Source organism: Vanellus vanellus (assembly GCF_965231255.1).
Source record: "Vanellus vanellus genome assembly, chromosome: 13".
NCBI classification, from domain to species: Eukaryota; Metazoa; Chordata; class Aves; order Charadriiformes; family Charadriidae; genus Vanellus; species Vanellus vanellus.
The window spans coordinates 11,712,553-11,737,329 of record NC_138918.1 but is presented as its reverse complement, the minus strand read 5'-3'; the positions used below and the strand labels follow the sequence as shown (position 1 = coordinate 11,737,329).

Genomic DNA, 24,777 nt, shown 5'->3' with positions numbered 1-24,777 from the left:
TCACTGACAAGAACTGGCTGCTTAAAGCTGCCTCCAGCCAGTTTCTGCATCGCCGCTGCCTCCTGTCTCAGGAATGAGACCCCCCAGGCTTGCTTTCCTTTTCCCTCACCCATTGACGAGTGACCCCCTCCTAAAATCCTTCTATCTTCATAGAACGAGGGTCTCTGTTCTTGTTGTTTCCCCATCCTAGTCCTGGCTCGGTAATCCTAGGTTTGTAGTGCCTCCTGGATTAGAAGCCTATTTCTAAGCATCAGAGCTTGCAAATAAAGATAACCTTGTTACTGCATGAGCCTAAAGTTTATCTGGAGATTAATGAACAGTAACCGGTGGTAGCAGTGTTTGCACCCTTGTAGCGTTGTTTGAAAGAAATGAGACGAATGCATTCCCTTTTCCAGGAGTGTTCAGAGCATCTTAAACTCCCAGCTCAACATATTGCACGCTAAACAGTATTTTCTGTGCCACTTGCATGGAACATGAGCATCTTGCTGGCTTTAATTAAGAAGTTAACTGGACCATGAAGTATTGCCTGTGTAAATAAAAGTGATTTGTACTTAGTCAAGAAGGTGCATTAGGAATCCTCACATTTCTTTACTTGCACATAAATTATGGAGATTATTAAAAATTGGAAGGGTCATCTATAAACCCATCTGTAGCTCAGCTGCACTGTCACTCTCAAAATGTAGCTGTCTTTCTAACTGTTGTAATTTATTGTGGACTATCGTGTGAACCATCTGCTCGCTTATAAATCAGACAAACTTTGACTGAAAGTTGCACGCCGCAGCACAAATTGTTAATTTTATGTGCTGGAAAGCAATGGCAACAGTTTTGTGGTCTTCGGTCTTCATTGCCTTAATTTGAATAGAAATTTAAAACTGGAACTTTTCCTGCCTTTGTTGAGAAGAGCCGCTAACAAGCGGGTTGCTTGAAACTTAAAGCGAGCACAGATTTAGCTTTCTTAGTGCAGTTGGGGTGTTTTGAAGCTTGCCGCATCCAGGTCTGTAAGGAACTTGAAAGGGGCAAGACAGAGGACAGGCTATGTGCATTTTCCAATAAAATCCAGTGCTGTGATTATACAGGAAAATCAAGTGAATTACTTCTCTCAGGAGCTGTGTGACAACAGATGAGATGATAATCTCAGCTTTAGGAAGCGGAGAAAGACATTGCCATGATAGGATTAGGTTGGTTTTGCCCTTTCAATGTTCGTTCCAGGTGCATAGATAGAAAAAAATAAACCTCAGTTCGCAAATGTTTACACCTGGGCTGAAATTTTCTTACCTTGAAGCCTTTTAAAGACAAGAGTATGGATTTGCCTGACAAAGATTTTTTGCGGGGTAGAGCTCTTGCCTGGGGTCCTGCCCGTCCAGCTCTCTTGCAGACTCTCGTAGTGATGGTGGGTCTGGGAACACAGATCTAAACACGGGCACCAACCTTTCTTGTCTGTCCTCTGCTGCCTGAGGGAGCTCCGAGCTATTCTGTTGTTGCACGGGTGTAAGCGATGGCAAAATTCACTGAACAGATTTTGAGGAGATTTTAAATGTCTTTTAAAAGAGGTCTCTCTGTGTATTTAGCCAGTTACATGTTGAAGGTCTGCTTCCTGTTATTTTTAATCGAGTGAAAAAATAATTTAAAAGAAGAATCCTATATGTCAACGAAAAAAGCCTGAAGCAAAGTACAGTGTCTTTTTTATTTTCCTTTCTTTGGGTGATGTTAGAGGTCCCTATCCTGCTCCCTGTGGCAATGAGAGTCTCACGGAGAGCAGCGTGCTCAGAGCACTGGAGCAAACCTGGTCTCATTTGAAGCTCTACGAGATAACCAGTGACTACAGTGGAAGAAGGACTGGGCCTGTCATTAACACTTGGCTGTGCTTCTGCAAGGGCATCTGTTTGGCCTGAAAAATTCACAGTTGTGAATTTAGGGCTGATAACTGCTATTCCCTTTACTGGTGTTTAGTAAGTTCTCATCAGCATAAAAGCTAGACTAGCAAGCGCATAAAATATGCTTGTCTGTACTTTGCATTTTCCCCAGCCAGTATTTGAATGATAGAAATTTTGAAGGAAGCTTTTAAGAGTGATAAATAATTATTTTGCCAATGTACTTGTCTCACTCTGTTCAGATCTGGAAGAGGAGTGGTATAATTTTAAAGCACAGAAGCAGTTCTGTAATGGACGTATTCTTTTGTGTTATTTGCTCTGCAGGTCTACCTGCCTCAAAGCTAAAAATACGCACTGAAAAACAATAAACCATGTATTTGGATTAAACGATGACATGTGCCCACAATGGGGCATACCTGCCTCATAGCCATAAATACATATTTCTAAACAACATAACATACTCATTTGGATTAAAAGCAACATTCACCCATGAAGAAAGGCAATGCAGATGGCAAGATAATTGCAACTTTGTAGGATGCTCAAACTGTGTAGTAGAAATCTAGCTTTCAGTCAAGGCTCGGATAGATAGCATGAAAGAAGGCTGCTATTTTTTGAGGAAGGAGACAGAATAATTCCTTTTCTTCCTTTGTCGGAGTTTGCAGAGCAATAAAAGGATATTGAATTAGTTCCTGATGATTTGGTCTGGCAAAGTGCTTAAGGATTTCAGCACGCTGGCTGAAACCATCACGGGGTGGAAATGAAGTTTGTCTCACCGCGCTGCCGTCACTTCGCAGTCCCTGCGCACTCCCACCGCCTCTTTGGCCATTACTCCTCCCGGTGTATAGCTATTCCCTCAGTGACCGGTTCTCTTCAAAGAAGAGAGGAATCTTCTTTTCTGCACGTTAGGATACGAATGGGCCCGTAAGAGCTGCTGGCAGCTCATGGAGATGTTGGTCTCCTGTTTCTGGAGCAGTCCGCCTGCTGCTGCGGCTTTTGGGTAGAAAAACCTCGCGCCATCCGATGTCGACTTCTGAAGCACGATCCTTCCTCGAAACTGCATCTTCATAGCTTGCTGCTTCTCGGTTGATTTTTGGCAGCAGGTGTTAAAATATTGTTTAAGGGCCCGAATACTTTAAAGAAAGGACAAGGCTGTTAGTGATGGCGCAGCCAAGAAAAGAAAGCTTCTTGCAGCCGTGCCCGGCCACCTCATGTTCTCCCCATAGGGTTTATTAAGCATTCGCTGTGGCACCGCTCCAGATGCCTTGTCGTTAGATTCTGTGCCAGGGTGCTTGGGCTAGAAATGTCTCTCTCAGCTTGGTCAGTTTGAGTCTTGCTTGCCCGACAGCTATCGACAGAGAGGAGAGCTGGCAGGCAGAGGGACAAACAGTAAAAATAAACAGAAGCAGCCGAGCAAGTCGCTAAGGGCATCGTTTTGGCAGACGCGCCCTCACCTGGCGCACAGATATTGTTGCCATCGCCATCCAAAGCAGATTTGAGTCCGCGTACGGCAGTAGGCTGAGAGTGCCCAGTGGGATTTATAAAATTGATAGGCTCTCCTCTTAATAAATTTCATTCTTAAGCAATAAAATCTGGAGAGCCTACTTCAGGCTGAACCTCGGTTGCCCCAGCGCTTTGGGGGCAGTTAGTGGCTCTGTGATATTTCCAGTGTGCTGAAAAGGTGGAAGTTTAAGTAAATTTTACAGCAACTGTGAAAACATTTCCCTTTACCTTCATAGTAAAATTGGCCAGAAGTCTCTCAGCTTTGAATTTTGAAGGAAATTTTGTAGGCTGGCTGAAGGGGTACTTCCAATAACACCAGAATTAGATCGTGCTTTGTCTGTTCCCTGTTGTTTGTCTAACGAGCTGGTGTTACGTGCCGCGCACTGGAAACTAAAGTGTCCCACCAGCTACAAACTCTGAGTGTCCCAAAGAAGAGCAAGAGGGGCGGCTGTGAGGTAAATAAACTTTTTGAGATAGCTCCGCGAGTTGCATTCCGAAGCAAAATCTCGTGGAGGCTGCCTATGGCATTTTGAAAAGGATTTCATTAAATGTTGCTAACTTGTCATAAGCTCTCTTAAATGGAAGGGTAATGGCTCATAACATTTGTAAGCTTTTTAATTTCATGCAATATGAGCAGTGTAATCAACACCTATTAGAGTCAATCAGCTGTGCCAAGTGAGCTACCTACCTCGGCTTTTGTCTATATTTTCATCAGGGATACACCTCGGAACTAACTGTGGGAACAATGTGTTTGCGCTTGCTTATCCTAACAGCGGTGGAGGATTTGCATCCAGAAAGCCCGAAACGGTCATTGCAGAAGTAACTGAACGGACAAGCTGAGTAAGGACTTCATAGTCCGTGGTTTTCACCTTCTAGGGAGGCAGTTTGGGCCATGGGGTTGATGCGGGCTGGTTAACAGCTCTGGAGCTAAACGTGAAGGAGATGGAGAATTTGCCAAACAATCTCCCCATGTGTTTGACTTTTTCCCTTTGACAAGTGAAATTTTTCTGCTTGAGCTGGTTGTGTAAGGAGAGGGGAGCTGCGCAGATCATGTGTTTGTTTTGCTGTTCTGATCCGATTCTTCTTTTTAAACATTTGTTGCCGAACTCTGCCATCATAAAAACAAGCGATGTGCATCACAGCTCCAAGTGAGCCGCTGGGTTAAGGCTGGGTGCTCCGTGATCTCTGGGCTTCCGCAGTGCAGTTTTACTGTGCTCCCAGGCATCGATGGCATTTCGGCTGTGAAGAGGAGGACAGTGGGGCTGAGTTTTGTGGTGGGGCTGTATTTCCACAGAAATGTTGCAAATCAGCTAAGGTCGTGTTTTCAGCAGTCATGAGCCTTGAGACAGGAGTGCAGGCACTAGAACCTAAAGGAGTAGAATAAACATTTGATTTAGTTTATTCCCCCAAAAGGAAGAAGAGAGGAAAAGACATGGAATTATTGATTTTAAAATTGAAAGAAAAAATGGCTGAGCTGAATGAATTTGGCAGGCAGTTTCTTGCCTTCCTTGGACATGCACCACGCTTCTACCGTGTTATTTCAGCGTCAGTTTGACATCTCGAATTTGCATGCTACCTCTATGAATTAACTGGGAAGCTGCTGTGAAGCTCTTTTTTTCCTAATTAGCCATTTATTATGGCCTCTCGCTATTCCTACAGTTTTGTAAACCTTCAGGAACTGCACATCCTCCGTGTTTTCCTGTGTTTAATCTTATATATATATATATATATATATATATATATATAAAAAGCGCAGGGGGTTTACTGGGGGATCATGAGTGCAGGACACATCAGTCACACCTACTGATTATGGGATTTCTGTTGCTGACTTGTATTGCCGGACAGGTATTACTGTTAAAAGAGAAGCTGTGCTGGTGGTTGACCACAGCTGACCTGAACCAACCCGTGGGACTGAATGCATTCGTAAAGTAGCCTTGAATTCTCAGTCCAAAACTTGATCCAAATTTCATCTTAACAAGCTGTAGCCTCAGAAAGAAGTAAGACTTACAAAGCACCTGAAACTGCCCAGGGAAAAACACGTGCGGTGGTGTGCTGCTGCATTTCTCTCTCTCAAGGGCAAAGGCCTTGAGTTTAAGGATTTACTATGTCTAGACATCGCTGCTGACAATCAGGATTCTGGCTGCTTTGGGAAGGCTGAAATATAAAAACAACTTCTTAATACTAAAAATGATAAAGGAATAAAAGTTCATACAGTATGAATAGAGAGAAGCTAGAGACAAACAGACAAAGGAAACACTAGAAGACAAATAGGAAGATCCAATTATAAAGAAAAAGAATGTTTTCCTGATAGTTCCACAAAGCCTCAAGAGCCGAGCTTTGTGTCTTCTTGCCACAGGACAGCAAACACTCCTGCAACTCTTCTGCTGATCAAAACTATTTCATCAGCAAAGTTACGTATTTTGTAAGGTAAGCATGACTTGACAAGACAAGCTGTGCTGTCATTAGGAGGTGCAGGCACACGGCACACGCAACTTTTTACAGACAGTTCAGTTTGTGTGTGCTTTGATTTGCAACGGGAAAGGAAAGCCAGACCTTCCAGGTTTCATTTACCAGGTGCTATGCCGGTAATAAGAGCTTCTCTGATTGTTTTGTTTCTAAATGACAGGTGTTGGATTTGGAGAAAGAAGAACGCAGGGAAAAACAAGAACAACTCTAAATTTGCTCCTGTTCTTTTAGGGCAAATTGGTTGAGGCTCTTGGGAAAACTGACTTGCTGCTTTTGAAAGAAAAAGTAAGATTTCTTTGGCTGTTAACATTTCCCTGGCTGGAACATCTCTATTTTTGATCCCTGTTTGTCTGAGGCCGTGCCTGGCCGTCTACTCCCATGTACACCAGTGTCTTTCAGGAAGGGACAGTCCCACGCCAGCGTTAGTGGCATAGTGTAAGAACACGGGACAGTACTGTATGTGTGTGATAGAAATGGCTATAAATCTAGTCACAGAGGTAGGCTTTCTGACTGGTCAGTGAATCATTCATTTTGGCTTCAGTCCAACCAGATATTTAATTACGTGCATAATTTACAGACATAAGTAATTTCATTGACATCAGTAAGGCTATTGGCATGCGGAAAGTTAGACGTATGCTGTGTTCTTTGCTGGACTATGCCCTGTAATTTCTACAAATACTGCACGCGTGGCAGAGCAAAGCCGCTGGCAGGAGTCCGTCCTGCTGCTCTCTCTTCAAACATGGGGACAGACACAGCCCTTTCCCCAAAAAAGGTTTTACATTGTCAATTGGTTGACAGAGAGTGGGGCAGGGGAGAGGGATGAGGGTGAGCGAAGCGGGTGGCTCGGTCACTCCTACAGCAGATGAGGGTTGGTGCGAGGAGTCCTCAGTCTGGTGCTCGCTCGTTTTAGTAGATCACGCGCCCCAAGTGTAAAGGAGTGTGATGACAGAGCTGGCAGACAGCTTCAAAAAAAAAAAAAACTGATATGGTAAAAAACTGTCCTTGTGGAGGGTTGAACGAAAGCAGTTTCCACGATGTCCATTTTTTTTTGTTTTGTTTCTTTTTTCATTTTTTACTGCAGGCTTTCAGTAGAAAACATCACATGTCCATTGACTTCCTCTTGATTTGCTGAGTCCAATGGACTTTTTAGGTTTGCTTCCAGTCTGGCCTTAAAAGGTGGGATAATTTTCTGAGGCAGGTTGTAGGAAGAGAAAGGGAGCAGGGAGTCTGCTCCTCGTTTCTCTCTGAAAGGGATTAATCCATGGAACAGAAAGAAAACTGAAGGTGTTTTGGCTGACAGTATTTCTTCCTTGTTCATACATCAGGGCATGGTGCTTATTTACCCTCCTTCCATGGAATAGCAGGAGATTACTCGCTTTCAAACCTTGAATTTTCCCTGAGCAGGAATAGTGCAAAAGCATCCATAGCTTTTGTCTTCTCACCACTTATGTTCCCCAGATTGCATCAACTGTACAGTGCTGCTGCTGTCGTCCAGCTTCCCCCGTCCCTTCTAAGCACAGGGAGACATCTTCCTTTGGAAAGTCCTTCATTCTGGTCTAGAAGAGAAGGGTTTTTAAAAAGTTTATTGCAAATGCAGCAGTGCTAAAATGTGATTTGTAAATCACTGTCTGTTTATGAAAATGGTGAGTAAATGCACACCAAGATTTGTATGGTATCTTATTCAGTGCAGGATACTTTGTTGGATTCTTAATTTGCAGTCTAAAACTATGCAATGAAATTGCTTTTATGACCTAGGCTTTTTCCTTTGTCTTTCTTCCCAGCTGCAGCTTGATATTCTGCTTCTAGTTCTTTTTCTCCTTGAGCAAAACAATATACCGTTCCATTGCCTGTCTCTTGATTTAGACAAGGGGTGGCTTTGTCATGGGGCATTTAATAAATAAAAGTGGTTAACATCTGAGTTCTGCTTCTCTGCTGAGAAGCCAGCAGGAGCTGCAAAAGATTGCCCGTGGCACCATGAATGAGTGGCTACTGATTTGGAGAGAAGCGTGCTGTTCGCTGAATCATCCATATCACTCTTCACAGTGCCTGGAAAGTCTTCGTTTCCAAGAGCCTTCCTCTTGGATGCGATCTGACAGGACTGCAGCCGAAGGCAGCACAGCTGAAGAGTGAGATGTGTTTTTTTCCAATGAGAAGCTTTTTAAGACATCAATATTTAAAAGCAGAGAAATAAATAAAATTACAGACAATCGGGTTGATTGAGGGGAGAAGAGAGGTCATTTGTGTGACAGAACAAGCGTCCCTCTCCAGCGAGGCTTTCCGTTCCTTAGCCAAAAGCTGTTTTCTTTCTTTTGATTAGGTTGATCTGAAGGAGTGCGAACAACTCATTGTTTTTCTTAAAATCATTTTTTGAGGTATATTTTGCAGGTTAGAAGTACAAAGTGTTCATCCACATAGAAGTACAAAGCGGGCATAGCTGTTCCCCACCGTAGAGCAGTCGATGTTTCCCTTTAAGCAGACCCAGTGTTCTCTTGTACACACAGGTGAAGCCACACGGTGAATGGCCAAATAATCCATAATCCAAACGCACACTAATTACTGTAAAAGGTCAAGAGTAAGTGATGAACCTGAGCTGATTTAGTGACTTGGTTTCCAAGGAGCCATGGCTGGAAGACAGCGAGTTGACGGGATGAACCCAAACGTGTTTCCTCTGGTGCTTGTTGGGGCCGAGCGTTCAGAGCCCGTGTCCTCCCGGTTTTTGCAAAGCATCTTTCCCTGTTTAAATGAAGTAAAGGCCGCACAGGGCAAGGGCGCATATGTTGTCAACGCTGCTGGCTTGAGAAGCACCTTTTATTGCATGTTTACTGTTGCTTCAAGCCAAAATATTTCATCTGTCTTCTGCTACCTCTCGAAATCCCCAGCTCCGACTGCACGCTGACTTTTGCTACACATGTTTACGTAAGATCCCAACTGTTATTTATAAATGATGAACCTTGGTGTTGGTACACAGTTGGGAGAGCAGCAGGCTTTTTGCTTCTCTCTGCAATGTGATCTGTTGTGCGGCATTCCGGGAAGCGTAACTCAGCTGAAGTGGAAGAAACGGGAAGACGCAGGTGGGACCCTTCTGCGCCCTTTCCTGGTAGGAGCCACTGGTCGGGTGTCTCCGCTCATCAGTTTTGTTTCTCCGGAGTTCTGAAAGAACTTCAGGCATAAAAACATCGGGAGGCAAATGCCTTCTGTTTAAAAGTGGAGACAACCAGATAGGCTGAGCCACCCTGCTGACTGCCCAAAGAGTAATTCGGGGTCCTTGGCTTTTATATACCTCCCTGTGCTCCATTTTACCTTCACACGTCCTAATCTCTTTGGCTGCTTTTGCCATTACTCACCATTTCCCCAAACAACATTCCTGTTTTCTTCCAGGCATGGAAAAAGCATCTGCTGCTCTTTCTGCGAGCCCGACATCTCTTGAAATACCGCTCCCCAGCTCCCCAGGGGTCTTGGTTAGGGATGTATTTTTGCTCATCGGCCCCGTATCATGGCAATACCCCGTGTTCCTCTCCTCTCTTCACCCTGAAGCAAATACTCAAGAGTGTCTGTTGAATGGCAGCCGCGAGATACAGTCAAATCCCAACACAGAGCACCCTACTCCTGCTCAGGCAGTTGTCCCACTGATCAGACCTTTGCTGTCATGCTGTCTCTGTAGGCACATGTGTTCGGTGTAGCAACGTCCAGCATGATTTAGCATCTTTCCTCCAGATCAATCCAATTTCACGTCACATGCTTAGCTGCGTCTGTCATTTTCCCTTTTCAAGTGTACGGCTGCCTCGGCTGCAAGACGTTCAGCCTCGCCGAGACGGATGGAGGTTTGCAGTTCCTCCTCTCCGAGACGGTTCCTGGATGACACTACCTCAGACATGAACCGTTATGGCACCGCAGGTCGGAGTTTGGCCCCTGCGTTTATTCCCGTGAGGAAGCCTCTGTCTAGTCATGTAGACCCACAGAGCATCCTTCTTAAAGCTGAGTATTGATCATTTCGGCAGAAGAAACAACGTGGTTAGATAAAAGCAGCTGAAAAGCAGTCTGTGCAAATGTTTCTGTGACCCCATAACCCTCTGTCATAATTAAAGCCAATCAAATTACTTTGGTATCAGAGGTACAGTTTTGGGCCCAGCCTTTATTTTCTGCCTTTCCTGTTTTCCCAGATATGCCCATACAGAGTTAACTGAGTATATTTCTACAATAAATATTCCCACAACAAGGCCAAAATATGGTTTTCATCAATCATTTTATAGCTGCTTCAAACCTGTCACACCAGTATACGTGCTTACAGCAGCTCGGGGGAAAAAAATGCAGACAAACCACAAATAAAAGCGAGAATTTGAATAGAAAACCTGAATTTTCTATCGCCAGGAGTGGTCAGATTATTTTTCTGTGTGTCTTGTGCAGTGGCAAGCGCACGGTCTCCAATGAATAAATAATTGCATGATCCAGGAAAGGAGATTATTGCTCCCGTGAAGCTATTGACAAGGAGAGCACACCGAGCCCTTCAAACCTGTTCCCTGACGCACAGGCCCGCGTTTGCCTATGGAGCACAGCAAACCTGAGGGACGGGTCTCGTAAAGAAGAGCCTTTTAATTGCAGTAGAAGCCCAGAAAGAGAAACACTTTGATTACGGGAACGTGTCCGGGCTGAACCTTGTCATTTCACAGGCCAGATGCACTGGAGAGAACTCCACTGGGTAATCACAGAAGTGAGGATGGCCTTCTGCGTCCTGCCTTCCAGCCGTAACCGTGCTGTAATATAGTTGCTTTTGCAGTGTAATTGCTTTCTCTGCAGGGCTTCTTCCTATTGATTCAGCTTGTGTGGATTTAAATTGTTTGCGGGTTGGAACTAGACTCGAGTAGGTCTGCATCTCCGCTGCTCTGCGCGCGGCAGCTCGTGCGACAGTTCTCTCTAAGAGACTTTAATGATGTCTAGATAGCATCACTCCCTGGCCTGCGCGTACATATTTGATTTGAGGAGAGAGGCTGGATCAGATAAGTTCAGAACATCAATAAATACGTGTATTTTGTTTGGTGACACTCGTTCAATTTGAATCTTTTTCCCAGGAAGCAGCTTGTGTTGTGTCATTTTTTCGGCGTGCTGTGTAAATGCTCTGCATCTGCAACTGTCGAGGATGGTGCCATCCCATAGCAATGCCATCTGCTCGTTCACAAAGTGCTTTTTGCGTAGATGAAAAATGTGAGGTGTTACTCATAATTAGGCAAATCACATGCTGTGATCTGTGATTGATTTGATTTCTGTTGCTGGCTACCTCGCATATGTCTGTGTGTCCATAAGTATTGTCTACATATCAGCATATGGATGCGGATGAATCAGAGACTCATGAATTCTTTTTCCCAATCCAGACAGATGGAAATGTTTTCCCTTCTTCTTATTAGCAGCAGCTGAATTTCAGTAACACCAGGGGCCTCTGCTAGGATCTCGCCTGCGTTTCGTGCTGCACATGCATACGTAAGTTGGCATGGCCATTTATAATCTAATACAAGAAGTAAGCGATCCATGACATGCAGCAAAGTTATAATTTCAAAGCAGTGTTCAGAGATAGCCATGTTATTAGCCTTCTCGGGGAAAAATATCTGGATATATAAATTGGCGTTCTGCCGTGCGGTAACAAAATGCCTGAAAGGTGCTGTGAGTGTTGCAGAACCCAAGTGCCTCTGCTGAATCAGACTTTTGGGAAATATTAATGTGCCTTTCTTAGTATTAACCGTATGTACTCTTTAATGTGCATTCACCTCACTGAGTGAGATCCGGTTGAGAGTTTCTGGTTGTACAGTGGTCCGAGTAACACTGATAGTAAGAGAAAGTAAGTCAGAAATTACTAGCTCTGTATAATTTTAATATTGTCATCAAATGCCTTCTATAGATAGCGAGGTATGATTTACCAGCCGTTTTAAAAGATGTTTAAGGCAGGCAGTAGGCATACCAGAAAGGCCATAAAAATGGAAACACACGAAGAGAGGTCTGCACACTTGTCTGGAGTAAAAGTTACGAGCAGTGGAGTAGCTATATACTTGGATGATTGAGAATATTTTAAACCTTAGCAGAGCTCTCTTCTTTTCTCTCCCTATGGTCCTGTGCCTGTCTACAGTATGTGCACTTCAGCAGGAGATCTGTCACTGCTGGAGTCTGACCATAACTAGCATAGCCCGAGGCAGAAAATAGGCTATATCTTAGCACAAATCCATAGTCCCGCTGCTATACCACCTCCTATAGATGAAGATCAGATCGCTGTGAGCTGCCACTGAGCAGCTACTGCCGTTTGGTATTGCTGCGGAAGAATTCAAGTAAATTGAAATGGTTGGGTGAATACTTGCTTAATTTTTACTGGAAGTGGTGATCAATGTGCTGAGAACTTAGGACTGCTGTTCTCCTGTTTAAGAGCATTACAGTGTCTCAAGTCCTGCGTGAACGAGGGAGAGCCATTCCCCAGTGGTGCAAAGTTAATCACCGGCGCACATTTGACCGACTCTGGTGTAACACCTTTGGGTGAGCTCTGCAGTGAAGTGCTTGAAGCATTTTCAGAATTATTCAGCCATTTTACAAGTTGTGCTGTTCTCTTCATCTCAGATGTTGTCTAAGGGTGTCTTGCCAGAGGATTCCTAGCACTGAGCACGCTTAATGCATCGCATTTTTTCCCAAGCCAGTAACGCTCAGTTCAGTCCTACCAATACAGAAAGTTTTGTAAGTGTGCAGCAGCCTTCAGACATTACAAATCCAGATTTCCCACTCCCATGGACACTGAATAGACCTTCAACATGTGCAGTTGCGTTTTATTTTCGTGTGTATGTCTATTGATTTCATCATGTCATCTTTCCTTATATTATAAGTCAAAGGAGTAAAAAAAAGAACGGCAAAGAAGAGGAGGCAGATGTAATGTCTTGGACATTTTTTCGGTGTTGTTTTTAATGTCATCAGATATGGTATAATTTAATTTTCAGAAGAATCTCAGCTGCAAAGCAGCTGATTAGGCATCTTGAAGAAGCAGCCACTCTCTGGAAGCACTGTGTTCATGAGATTATTACACATGTTCTTCTAAAGAGAGAACCCCCTAGACTGCCAGAAATAAATCACTTTGAAGGACACAAAGCCCCTTGGGTAGCCATCCAAAAGCAGAACCCAGGCATTTAGCTCTCACATCACAGACCTGCCTCCTTTGCGCTTTAAAAGAAGAGTCAGAAATGTAATTGCTTTAATGTAGCTGTGGGAAATTTATCTTTTGATTCTACTGATATTAAAATGAACTTCAAGAAATGCCATAGAAGACTGGGGTTTGTGGTATTGGACATAGAACACCACGTGCACTATCTGTGCCATTAAAATGTGTCAAGTTGGGTGGGACCACAGTATTTTCTGAGCTTCATGGTACTGTAAGACCTATCTTTCTGCAAACATGGCTACACCTTGTTTGCATGACTATACCTTGTTTGCATAAAAGAAGGGACTTGAATTTTGGGGGTTTAAGCATTTGAATAATTAATAAGGTGTCAGAAGTTGGAAGAATATGCATTAAGTCAGCTCATTATACTACACTTATGTCTTTTGAGTGCCAGTTGCAGGTCAGGGATGTATCAGCTCCGTTACTCGTCCAGGTTACATGACCTGTCTGCGGTACACTTGTGAAAAGAGTTCATTCCTTGAAAGAAGAGGATGAAGCCTACGTTTTGTTATCTCCGCACTGGACCTGTGGCTTCCTCCTAAAAGCGATCCATCTTTATACGCTATACGCAAATATAGCATATACTGGGGCATTTCGTAGCATTTGTTTTAATCTGATTGTTTCCAATTCCATTCACAGTTTGCTTTCATTCTGCTATGAAAAGCTTACACTGTCAAATCAGGACTTTTACTAAAAAAGGGATTTATTTACACGAACATTATATTCAACTGTTTGAAGGACAAAATCAAGATCAAAAGAGACTCAGTGATTAAGCGACAAAAAGTACACTCAAATCATATTAAGGGATGTTTTCAATCTAGCACTTAGGGATTTAGCTACATGACTTATATTTTTGTGCCAGGAGGCTTCTGGGCAAAATCTTGTTCTTGCTATGGGGAGCTAGATCAGAAACAGGAGGAAGAGCTCTTGGGTTTACTTTTGAAATAGAAAGAGTAATCTTTGGCTTGCAAGTCTGGCCTGAAGTCTGGATTTTCTGTTGACATAGATGAAGGCCAGGCTGCTCTTCCAAGCGGGATCCGGGGACAGGGTTCACTAGATACTCCCAAGTTTGTCTTCTTCACAGCCAAAGGAAGATGCTGTCCAGTGTTTTGGATGCTGTTTGGTTTTGGGGAGGTGCACAATGTCTGTACGATGTTCTGGTGAGGTTTGCTGTGATTCACAGCAGTGCCAGTTGCTCGATCTCTGCAGCATCTGTTACCAATTTTGAAGTTTTTTTACTCCATTGTTTCCTCCCAACTCTGTTTTATGGGGGCAGCTCTGAGCTTTTCCAGCGTCAGACACTCCTCATAGGAGTTTCCGTTCTCAAGGCAGGAGTGGGGGAAAGAAATGCACACTCAGGGTCAGGTCTATTATTTTTGCCTGTGTGCTTGCAGCACGTTCGGGAGATCTTTGTGGATAGGAAACTCTGTGTTTAGTGTCACGCAGTGAGGGTATTACTGGTGCTTCCCTTTGAAGGATGAGCAAGTCATACGGGAACATGCAAAACTGGGTTAGGGATACTAATTTAAGCACATCTGTGTCCACCGACCAAAAATGACAAGAGTAAGGGTTAGAAAGTCTCCTTTCCCAGTAGGTGTCAGGACATACCTGACAGCTCCAAAAATGAGCTCTCACGCAGTGCTGTGTCCTGGGCAGCGTGTGCTGCTGGGTCTGGTTACATTGGGAGGTACGGCAGAGGTGATGCTTTTGTGAGTTTTCATCAGCAAAGTTTGCCATTCTGGGTGAAGGGCATCTTGTGCCCTGAAATGACAGCTTTGTGTCTCCGTTAACGGGCAACGAACAGACAAAACTGTGACACGTTGCCTCGTGCAGCTCCGAGTTGTTCCTACAGATGGAAGGTGCAATGCCGGAGGGTAAGCATCGTTGCTGGTTTTGCTATTATCACATTTAGCTGCTGGTTTAGTAGGACTGATTGGACTTCAGGAAAGGAGTATATTTGTTACAACCCACACGAATACTTCTGCTCTCTCCGCAGCTCCTTAAAACAGCACTCAAGGGAGCAGGCGAGTGAATGTGCTGCTTGTGGCTATGAGGCTTTTGCTCTCCTAGTGGGCTGGCTGCTTCATAGAAAGAAAACGAGCTTTTGCCCTCTGACGGTCCAGCTGTGTATAGGGCAGTGTTTGCTTTCTGTAATGTCAACAAGAGGTACAGCTGAGCAGGAAAACGGAGTGGCTTCTCCATAGACTGCTCCTTGCCAACCTGCATTACGCTTTAATATTTTAATTTTTCCCTTTACTTCGTCAAGCCTGCAGGAAATTCACCGTTTCCATTATTTCCACAAGTTTCACTTGCGCTTACTGTGTGAAGTCTTTGAATCCACAGTATCAAATCAAAGCTATTCCTTTTGACCATCCAAATTGCAAAGACACTGACTGTGATGCATTATTTTCAAATTGTCTGTTAAAATTTAAAAGGATCTCCAAATATTTTTAATAATTCTCTAAAGCAGTCTAAGGCCATCTGTTAAAGTATTGAATTTCCTTAAAGACAGCAGTGGTTGGGGGTGCTTCAGCTGCAAATTAAGGTTGTCAGTCAAAGTGCTTTTTCTGTTTTAGTCTCTGATCTAGGAGGTTTTAGCATCTCTTCCAAAGTGAGCCAAAGACAGAGAGCTAGTGAGCTGTTGGGGCTTGTTTTGCCATGTGTTTAACCTAGCAAACAATCAGTCGATACCTTTTGCAAAGTCTTCGATGTTTTGCTGGATACCGCACTGCTTAGTGAAGAAACAAGCTATACTGTTTTGACATGATTTTGCACTTTTCACGCTCTTTATGCTGCAGCATGTGTCCAACGTTTTAATATATTGAGTAGCTGTGGCAACTTCTTTTGTGTGTCTACAAACATTTGCTAATGAGGGTTTGCTAATGAGGGGCTGGAGTAAGAGGCAGAATGATGTATTTACTCTGTAGGATTTCCTGCAGAGGTGAATGGCAGATTCACAGTGGGCTGGAAGTAGATAACCAACCCAAAGAGTCCTTAGGAGATGCCAGCCTCACCTGCCCCCAGAAATGGAGCTGCAGCCCAGCGCAGGGTGGGATCCTCCATCAGTGTCCTGCGAGAAAAATCACGGAATCACGTAGTTTCAGAGTTGGAAGGGACCTCTAGAGATCATCTAGCCCAACTCCCCTGCCAAAGCAGGATTGCCCAGAGCACATTACTCAGGACTGCATCCAGGCGGGTCTTGAAAATCTCCAGGGAAGGGGACTCCACCACCTCCCTGGGCAGCCTGTGCCAGTGCTCTGTCACCCTCACCATAAAGAAGTGTTTCCGTGTATTTGAACGGAACTTCCTGTGTTCTAACTTGTGCCCGTTACCCCTCGTCCTGTCACTGGGAACCATTGAAAAGAGCCTGGCTCCATCCTCCTTCAACCCACCCTTTAGATACTTGTATGCCATAATAAGGTCTCCCCTCAGCCTTCTCTTCTCCAGGCTAAAGAGTCCCAGCTCTCTCAGCCTTTCCTCATAAGGGAGATGCTCCAAGCCCTTCATCATCTTAGTTGCCCTAATGCTTGAAATAAATCAGAAGCAAACAGGATAACATGCAGAAGGGAAAAAAATGCATCTTATTCCTACCGATGTCTCTACCTCAGTTTCTCCAGCCAAATGATCGAAGGAACCACTGGAAAGAAACAGTAACGTAAAATAGTGTTGGAAAGGAGGTGACCACTGATTTAATTTGCAGAGTTGCATAGGAAGTTAAATTAAAGGCGGTAGTTCCGTGCAGTGCAATGTGATGGCAAAGATGGACATGAACTGGGACTCTGCTGACACAACACAGTTCATAGAGGGTTGTTGTAAAGAAGTTAAAGGCGTAAGAGCCGTGTCTGGGCGTAAAGAGCAAGTCAGCGGCAGCACGTGGGCTGGGAGCAGCGTCTGCTCTTGCGGAGAGAGGTGCGGGGAAACCCTGTCGTCGTGTTTGTGATGAGAGGGAAAAGAACAAATGGCAGAGAAGGAGATTTCTCAGTACATCAGATAGCGTGCAGGCAGCGAGATATGTTGGGTTATTGTGTGATCGACGATATCGGATGTATTTTATCTCAAATGTACTTTTCTGAAGAATTGGGTGGAACCTTTTGGAGAGAAAAAGGTAGACGAAGAGAAAAAGATTATTTTCCCTACTTTTCTGAACCCAAAATAATACTAATCCAGTTTTCCATTCACTTCTATTTTCTTTGCATCAATCCCAAGAGTAAGAGATATTTATTTCTTTAACATTATTTATCTGCAAAGATTCGGAATGGGATTGTTGCATGTTATACTTCAGAAATGTGGTGTGTCTCATACTTACAGTGTTATAATTAGTCAGACGTGCTTATTTATGCACGCTGATATTCTTACTCTGGTTCTATCAAGTGTTATGACAGTTTATGAGAATATTACTTCACTGCATAATTATTTTTATTGTGGTGCTCATGCCACATTGACCTAGATTTCCACTTCCTCGTGTGCATCAGAATACTTAATTTTGTGTCATGATAAGATGAAAGTGTAAGAAAAGTGAAAGGTTTTGTCTTTTCAGTTATAATTTCTAACTCTTTTAAGATTTTTTTAATGCTTTAATTATATTTTTTTCTGTGTGATGGAAGGAAGCCGGCATCAGCACCAAGCTTGCAACAGAGGAAACATTTTTAGATGTTCAGTGTGTAAAAGATGTCGGTGTTGTTACCTTTGTAAACAGAAGATGATGGGCAGAAAATCTGCGGAATTTTCAGCAAAAGGGAGTAATTTTTTCAGCTCTTTTTCATTTGTTAATGGAAGAAGAATTATGGAAATGAGAGCGGGCATTGCATTAAGTGCTTGAAATGTTCCTTCCCTGCAGACCAATAAAAACATAACTCTTCCATTAGGGAAATTTAGTTTTTTGAAGGCTGCATGAATCTGAGCTCTGAATCAGTGAATGGGATGACTGTGCTGGGGTAAGTGTTCCAAGGTCTGATTGTGTATTTTAAGTCTTTCGTAGGTGGATACCAGCTCTTAGCTTGTCTTGTAAGGCTTCTTCAGAGCAACTTTTCCTGTGACTCTTTTTATATGAACCACTTGGCTTAGCTTGTAGTGCTTCTGTAGTGCGGTCTCCTGTTACGCAGATCAGTAACAGAGTTTTAAAGCGATGGGGACCGAATGATTTTTCCTACCTGAATTTGGACGAGAAGGTTTCCTGGCCTTTTCAAAACACTCCATCCACTTGCATAACTCCATAAACAAGAGTCAAATAGCGCAAGTCAAAAATGTGGCCTTTCTGTGCTTCATACGGCGTGGTTATAGTCTCATCTATGACTATAGGTAATGCAGATTGGAGCGATCTGCCTTGAAAAATATCCTTCATCCATCAGTGTGAGACGGAAGTGTAGCAGTAAACTGCTATCGCTGGGGGTGTTCAAATTAGGTCCCTGAGCAGGGCTGTGGAGAATTAATACCAGAGCAAGTGGGTATTCAAGTGAAGCCATCTTTTTTTCTGTGCTGTTAACCATAAAATAGTAATCAACATTAATTTCTAGGTTCTAGAAGATCACAAATAAAAATTAATAAAAAGGAGCAAAATCATTACCAAACATTACCACTGCTCCTTACTTCTAGCTTATTAATCATATTTCAGTGCCGTATACTATAGTACTTAAGCTGTCAAACACATCACAGAGGTATATAAGGATGATTTGTCCTCATTTAGTGTATGAGGAGACAGAGGCACCAAGAGTTTCTGAAACTTGTCCAAGGTCTGGAAATGATTAAGTGTAATTCTTTCTTTTCATTATTTCTGTTTAGTTGTAAATAGTCTGAATGTAGCCACGATGCTCTAGTTATAATTGATCACATAACCCCCCCTTCCCTCTTTTTTGCTGAAGGGCTGATCCCATGGGTGGATGCAGCACAAATAGGTAAGGCAACAAATGTAGTTATTGTGAATATTTTGTCACATGTGGAGCTGGTTTTGGTTTAGGTTTTTGAGGTTTGTTTTCTGCAAACACTGCTGGGAATCGTTCACCCATCACTAGAAGTGTTCCTTGAAGCTCCAGTCCATCACAGGACTCCCATGAGTGCATTCCTGTGCTCCTGTTATGTTTTACATGCAGACAACCTCGTCCTCCTGCCACGATCCACAAAAATGGCATCAATGCAAACATTAGTTATGTTTCGTATAAATTCAGGAGGCAAGGAGAACACGCCTGACCTACACGATCCTCCATCCCCATCCTGATTATTCATTCCTAATGGAAAGATTTTGAAACTCTGGAAAGAGACTTTGGTGTATGAAGCACATGGACATAAAATTTTTAACAGCTGATTTTCTTGCTATTTTATCCTCTCTCCCGATCCTATGGCTTACTTAGTTATTAATTTAATCATCTGCCTGCTTTAGACATTATGAAGAGATACTGGCAGAGAATTTCCACCTCGCACATTAGATTTTTGGCTGATTTAAGTTGGGGTCACCCTGTGCTAGTGCTGTAGGTGGCTAATAGCCCTGGAGAAGCCAACTGTGTGGACTGGGGCTGCCTGTGGAAAACATGAGTTCCCGGGTGTCTTGGATGCGTTCGCACACAGAAGGAGCCAGATGGTTTTCTCTGTGGGTTTTCTTTGGCTTCGCTCTGCGGGAGAAATACCTGAGATGGATGCTGCCAGGTAGCTGTGTGGCTCCCATGTGTTAACAGCTGCTCCAGCTCTTCTCTCAGAGGTATATTTAAAGCAAAAAAAAAAAAAACATGAAAAATGGGCAGAAATCTGTGTGGTCAAGTGGAGAGTGGCGAAGACTTCATGTCTTGTGTACCTCCAGACCTGATGGGATGGGTGTGGTCCCAAGCTGGCATCCCAAACTGGACTGTGATGGAGCTATGTACCAGATGGTTCGTAAGTGCTTTGAGATCAAAGGCACTTTCTGCACGTTAATAAGGTTTTCTCGTTCACAGCCCTTGGGCACGGCTCGCTCGTGTGCCGGTGTGGTAGGCAGACACAGTCACCCGTTGGGAGTCATCTGAAGCTGGGTGTAATATTGCAGATTTGACTCTGAAAAGCACTGCTGCAGTCAAAACACTGTAACTTTCGGGAAGCTTAGGTCAGGTCCCGTATCACCTGCACATTTTAAAATAACAGGTTGGCTTATACTGGCAATAAAGCTAACGATCCCTAAACCAAGGCTAGTTGCTGGGACATGATCTGGGCCAAACAGGGGTGTGGACTACGCTTTTACCCTGGCCAACAAAAATCACTGCAGGGGAGCCTGCACCTCCACCACGCGCCCAGCCTGGGGGCCCTTAACAGCCGCCCGGCAGCGTTAGGCAAAGCTGCGGGCGTCTCAAGCAGGCTGGTCTTGGGCAGCCGTCCCCGTCTCATGTGCTTGCTCTCATGGTCTCGTTCCAGGGCAACCCACTGTACTTCCAGTCTGCCAGAAATGTGACAGTGAACATCCTCAATGAGAAGACTAAAGTCCTTAGTCGCCTTGTAACAGGTAAGGAGGGGGAAAGGCCGCGTGGAAGAATTAAGGAGGGATGAAGGCAGGTGCGTTGTGGGATGCTGCGTTGGCTTTAGACGGCACGCAGGAGGAGAGTCCAGTTGTCTTGTGAAGTACAAATGAAAACTTCACTCCACTTTGTGGAAACAAAGCTAGAGACATGAAAGCCGTGCCGGAGAGGCAGCTGGCTGGTGCTTTCTGATAACGAAGCAGACCATCGTTTTCATTTGAAAGCCAATCCAGAGAGAGAAACGTTAGTTGTACGACTTCAGGGTCAAGAAGAACATATGCAGGCTGACATTTCTGTTGTAACAGGCACAGGCTTTTCCTGAGACACTTCTGACTTGCCCGAGATCTTGGGAACTCTGCTGATTAACTGTGGCTGGGTTGGGACACTTTGCAGTTTAGAGCTCTCTGTGCCCTTCTGCTGATGAAGAACGCTCTCGTGCTCCAAAGAATTAGTGGGTTTGATGGGGAAATGGGTGTTTCATAAATCCCCAGTGCACAGCAGCCTCTGAATGAATGCATGTGTAATTTGGGTTGGAAGAGCCTAATGCGTTATATATGCTAATATATTTTATATATATATGATATAGGATAGATTTTTATTTATTGAGATTTATCGAGGGACCGGGAGAGGTATTGCTGTGTGGCAGAGCCAGTAATCCATAAACATGTTTCTTCTACGTGAGACCGGGTTGTTTGGTTTGCTTATATAACATCTTGGCCTCTAGTCACGGTATTAAATAATTAAATATGCAGCTTCAGTAAGCAATGATTTAAGCAGCACGCATGAAAATTGCCTGAAGGAAAGAAATAAATTCAACCCCAAGCTCCCTGAATATCACATTCAGAATGAACGTGTTTAGTTTGTCGGTTCTCCGTATATTTTCAAGAGGGTATTTGGTGCACTTAAGCACCTCCCTTTCACGAGAGCTTGGGAGGACGCAGTCAGTGGTGTCTCCCGGTGTGATCTTCTGGTTATTGAGCTCATTTCTGCGTTCCAGAGCGGAGCGGAGACGTGGTCCCATGTAGTACGTGTTGCGGAGATGAATAGGGAAGCAGCTAATTAGCAAGATACAAATCAACCTTAAAGCTCGAAAGTGCTGGATTTTCTCAGAATGGCTGCAAGATTTTTAAGTGTTTCCAGGGATCTCGGCATAGCCTCACTTTTCCATAGTGCGAACCACACACGCGATTCTCTGTGTGCCCTGATGCCAGATGGCCTGTGCAGGCAAACACGGGGCATAGACGAAATTTGAACCTGCCTGTAAGAAAAGACTGGCTTTCAGGTCTCATTTCTCTTGTTTGAGATATCGGACTAGTCAGGAAGATGGCCAGAAATAGTGCAAATTCCCATCGCCTGCCTTGTGCGGTAGCATATTCCAGGAAGGCTGCGGCTTGGACTGGTTGCACAGGGCTGGTAGATGCTGATTTATCCGAAGTTTAGCCTGGGTCGCGTAACCGAGGGGTCTGCTCTTGGCAGCCTTTGAGCCCCGACCTGCACTGAATTGCTGTTCAGGCAGCTGATGTTGATCAGGCTCCACAGCAAAACACGTCGCCAGAGGCTTTCCAGCACTGCGGTGCACAGCAGCCTGCAGGAGAGGCACCAGAATTGAAATTAGAGCTACGAAGGAAAGTTTTACTCGTCTAAAAACTTTCTGAACCGTGGGAGAGCCTGCCGCTCATCCTGGCCCGCACAAGGGTGAAATGGTCTAAAAGAAAACAGTTGCTCCAGTGGTGATGTTTGGCTTTTTTTTTTTTTTTTTTTAAATCGGACTATGCATGACACTGATATCATTTTAATCCAAGTATATTTAATAGGCAGAAAACCAAGAATCTTTTACACCACAGCATCAGTCCAAGCAAAATGTACCCAGGGATTCTTGATGCACCGATACTCCCAGCGTGGCTGGGTATAGGCGTTGCTATGTCACATGCGGGTCTGTCTTTTCGGAAAAATTTCCCAGCTCTCCCAAATTTAACGATGATTTTAGGACACGCGTAAGCATTAACGAAAACAGAAGTAGAAATAGTTGAGAGGTTGTTATCTGGGTAGAAAACAGTGCCCTTTTCTAACGAGAGGTCACCCTCGGGAAAGCACCGACCTCCCGGTCTGATGCGTCAGATGTAGGTTGTCTCTGCAGAGCTATGGGGACAATCTCAGCACAGGTTTATTAAATGTATGAAGCTACTATGTGATTTGCTTATACTACTCACTAAAAGGTTGTGCTCTTCTTCTCTCTAGGTCCCCAAGCGGTGGAAGCACACAGCCAAAAATTTGAGGTGAAAACCCTCTCTGGAAAATTGCTGTTTTCTGCAGATGACAACGAAGTGGTGGTTGGAGCGGAGAGGTTGAGAGTTTTAGGTAAAGGATTATTCACTAAATCACTGTTTTAATATGCGCCTCTTCAAATTTTAGAATTGTTTTGCCTGACTTTCCTTCATGCTTGCGGAAAGCTTCTTTTGGAGATAAAGCCTTTCGCTGTCTTTGTGGCTTTGAATCTTCCCCAAGCAGATAATGGCCAGGAGTTTCTATCTGAGGCGTTTCGTAGCTCGCACAATGTGTTATTTCCCCTCCTCCAGAAAAAACTCCCCTGGAAGTGGTTTGTCTGGCTCAGTGAAGTAGCTTCAACACTAGCTTTGGAAACGGAACAATTTCATCTCCTGGGCGTGGGGTGAAGGACAGTGAGGGATCGCTGCTTCCGTGGCTGCAGTCACTGTGTGCAGGGAAACCTCAGGCTTCACGGTTTTGATCGCACCACTCTCCCCAGCTCCTCCTTCATTCTAAAGCAAACACCGAGGAGTGAAAAAGTCAACGTGAATTAGCACTCCACATTAATTCTCTGAAGAGTTTGGTGGCCTTTATACCAGCTATCTTTCCTCAGCCGCACGCAAGAGCACGTTGTGCATCTCTGAGCCGCCTTCAGCTGTGTTGTGGGGAGGGTTTGGTGTCCTGCGCACAGGAGGAGAGGCCAACCTTACCAATGCCACCGCTTCCCCGTCTGCCTTTCGAGACAGAGGGGACAGCTTGAGCTCTCCTTTTGCCTGTGCAGGGTCTGCCTCCCCCGCCGTCCTGCCTGCTAGGCTTTACATCGGTAGCTCCTATTAAAAACTGGGGATACACTTTGAGTTTAGGGGGTGGGGGCTGTTTATTGTTTGTTTGGATAGTTTATTATTTTTAGAGAAAAGAAGCAGTTATGGTAACTGTAAAATTTTAAGATGTATATGATAGTTGTATGAAATTACCTCCTCGGGACTTTAATTCTCTAGCTCTCCAGTTCAATCCCTGCTCTTTGACTAGTGTAAGATTTGTTCATGAATGGTTCTGTCATGGTTTAGGCCAAATCCACTACTGGGGACCTGAGGGACCCCAGATGGGACCGACAGATGCTCCCCTCTACCTCTCTTCAAAGAGAGAGGCAGAGGAGGAAAAAGAGACTTATGAGTTTAAAAGGAACTAAACTACTTTAATGAAATATTAATAATAAAATAAAAAGAAATAATGAAATATATACAAAACCGTATCAAGCTCCCGAGATGACAATCACATCACCGGCTGGCACTGGGGCAGTCCCAGACTGGACTCAGTGACAGACAGGAACTGGATTCCGGATCTGGATTCAGGATGGGGATCACAGGCAGACAAACAGAGTTCTCCTCAGACATTGGCCATTGAAGGAAGAGCCCCTGACCCTTTGATCCCTCAGCTTTTATACTGAGCATGAGGCAGATGGGATGGAATACCCTGTTGGTCAGTTTTGGGTCACCTGTCCTGTCCGCTCCTCCCTCCAGGTGGGACCCCACTATGCTTTTCCGCTTCTGACCCTCCAACGTGGCAAATACCCAAGTTGGTTGGCCGTGGGGGTTATAGCAATAAGTATAAGCAAGGTCCTCTCTGCATACCATGCCTGGGCATCAGCTGTAAACATTGGTCTTATCACTCTGAGAGTGTGAACATTGTCTGCACAATATGCAGTTAATTTCAGTTGTTAGAAGAGGCCCAGCTAAGAAGCGAAGTTACTGAACAAAATTGGTTCTGTTTTACCTCAAACCAGGACAGGTTCCCGGTAGGACCAGACTGGGTAGCGCAGTGTTGCTGGCACAGTCACATAGCGGTGCCGCTGATCTCGGTGGATGCACCGATACCTGTTTTCTAATGGCTTGGTTTGGATGCATCTGTTCGCTCCAAATTGTTCCTTACATCTCTAGTAACCTCCTAAAACCAATGAAGATCAATGAAGGAACTCAGAATGATATGTAGTATTTTTCGTTATTATTATTTCTACATACTACGT

General features: G+C 44.2%; 1 protein-coding gene across 1 annotated transcript in view; it reads left to right on the top strand.

The window, feature by feature from the left end:
* The window catches only part of SGCD (sarcoglycan delta), a 349,935-nt gene that overhangs the window by 277,243 nt on the left and 47,915 nt on the right, over positions 1-24,777 (top strand). The window contains exons 5-6 of the mRNA XM_082489858.1: positions 20,389-20,476; positions 22,728-22,847. Of these exons, the coding sequence (XP_082345984.1) occupies positions 20,389-20,476; positions 22,728-22,847 (208 nt within the window). The remainder of the gene's footprint in view (positions 1-20,388; positions 20,477-22,727; positions 22,848-24,777) is intronic.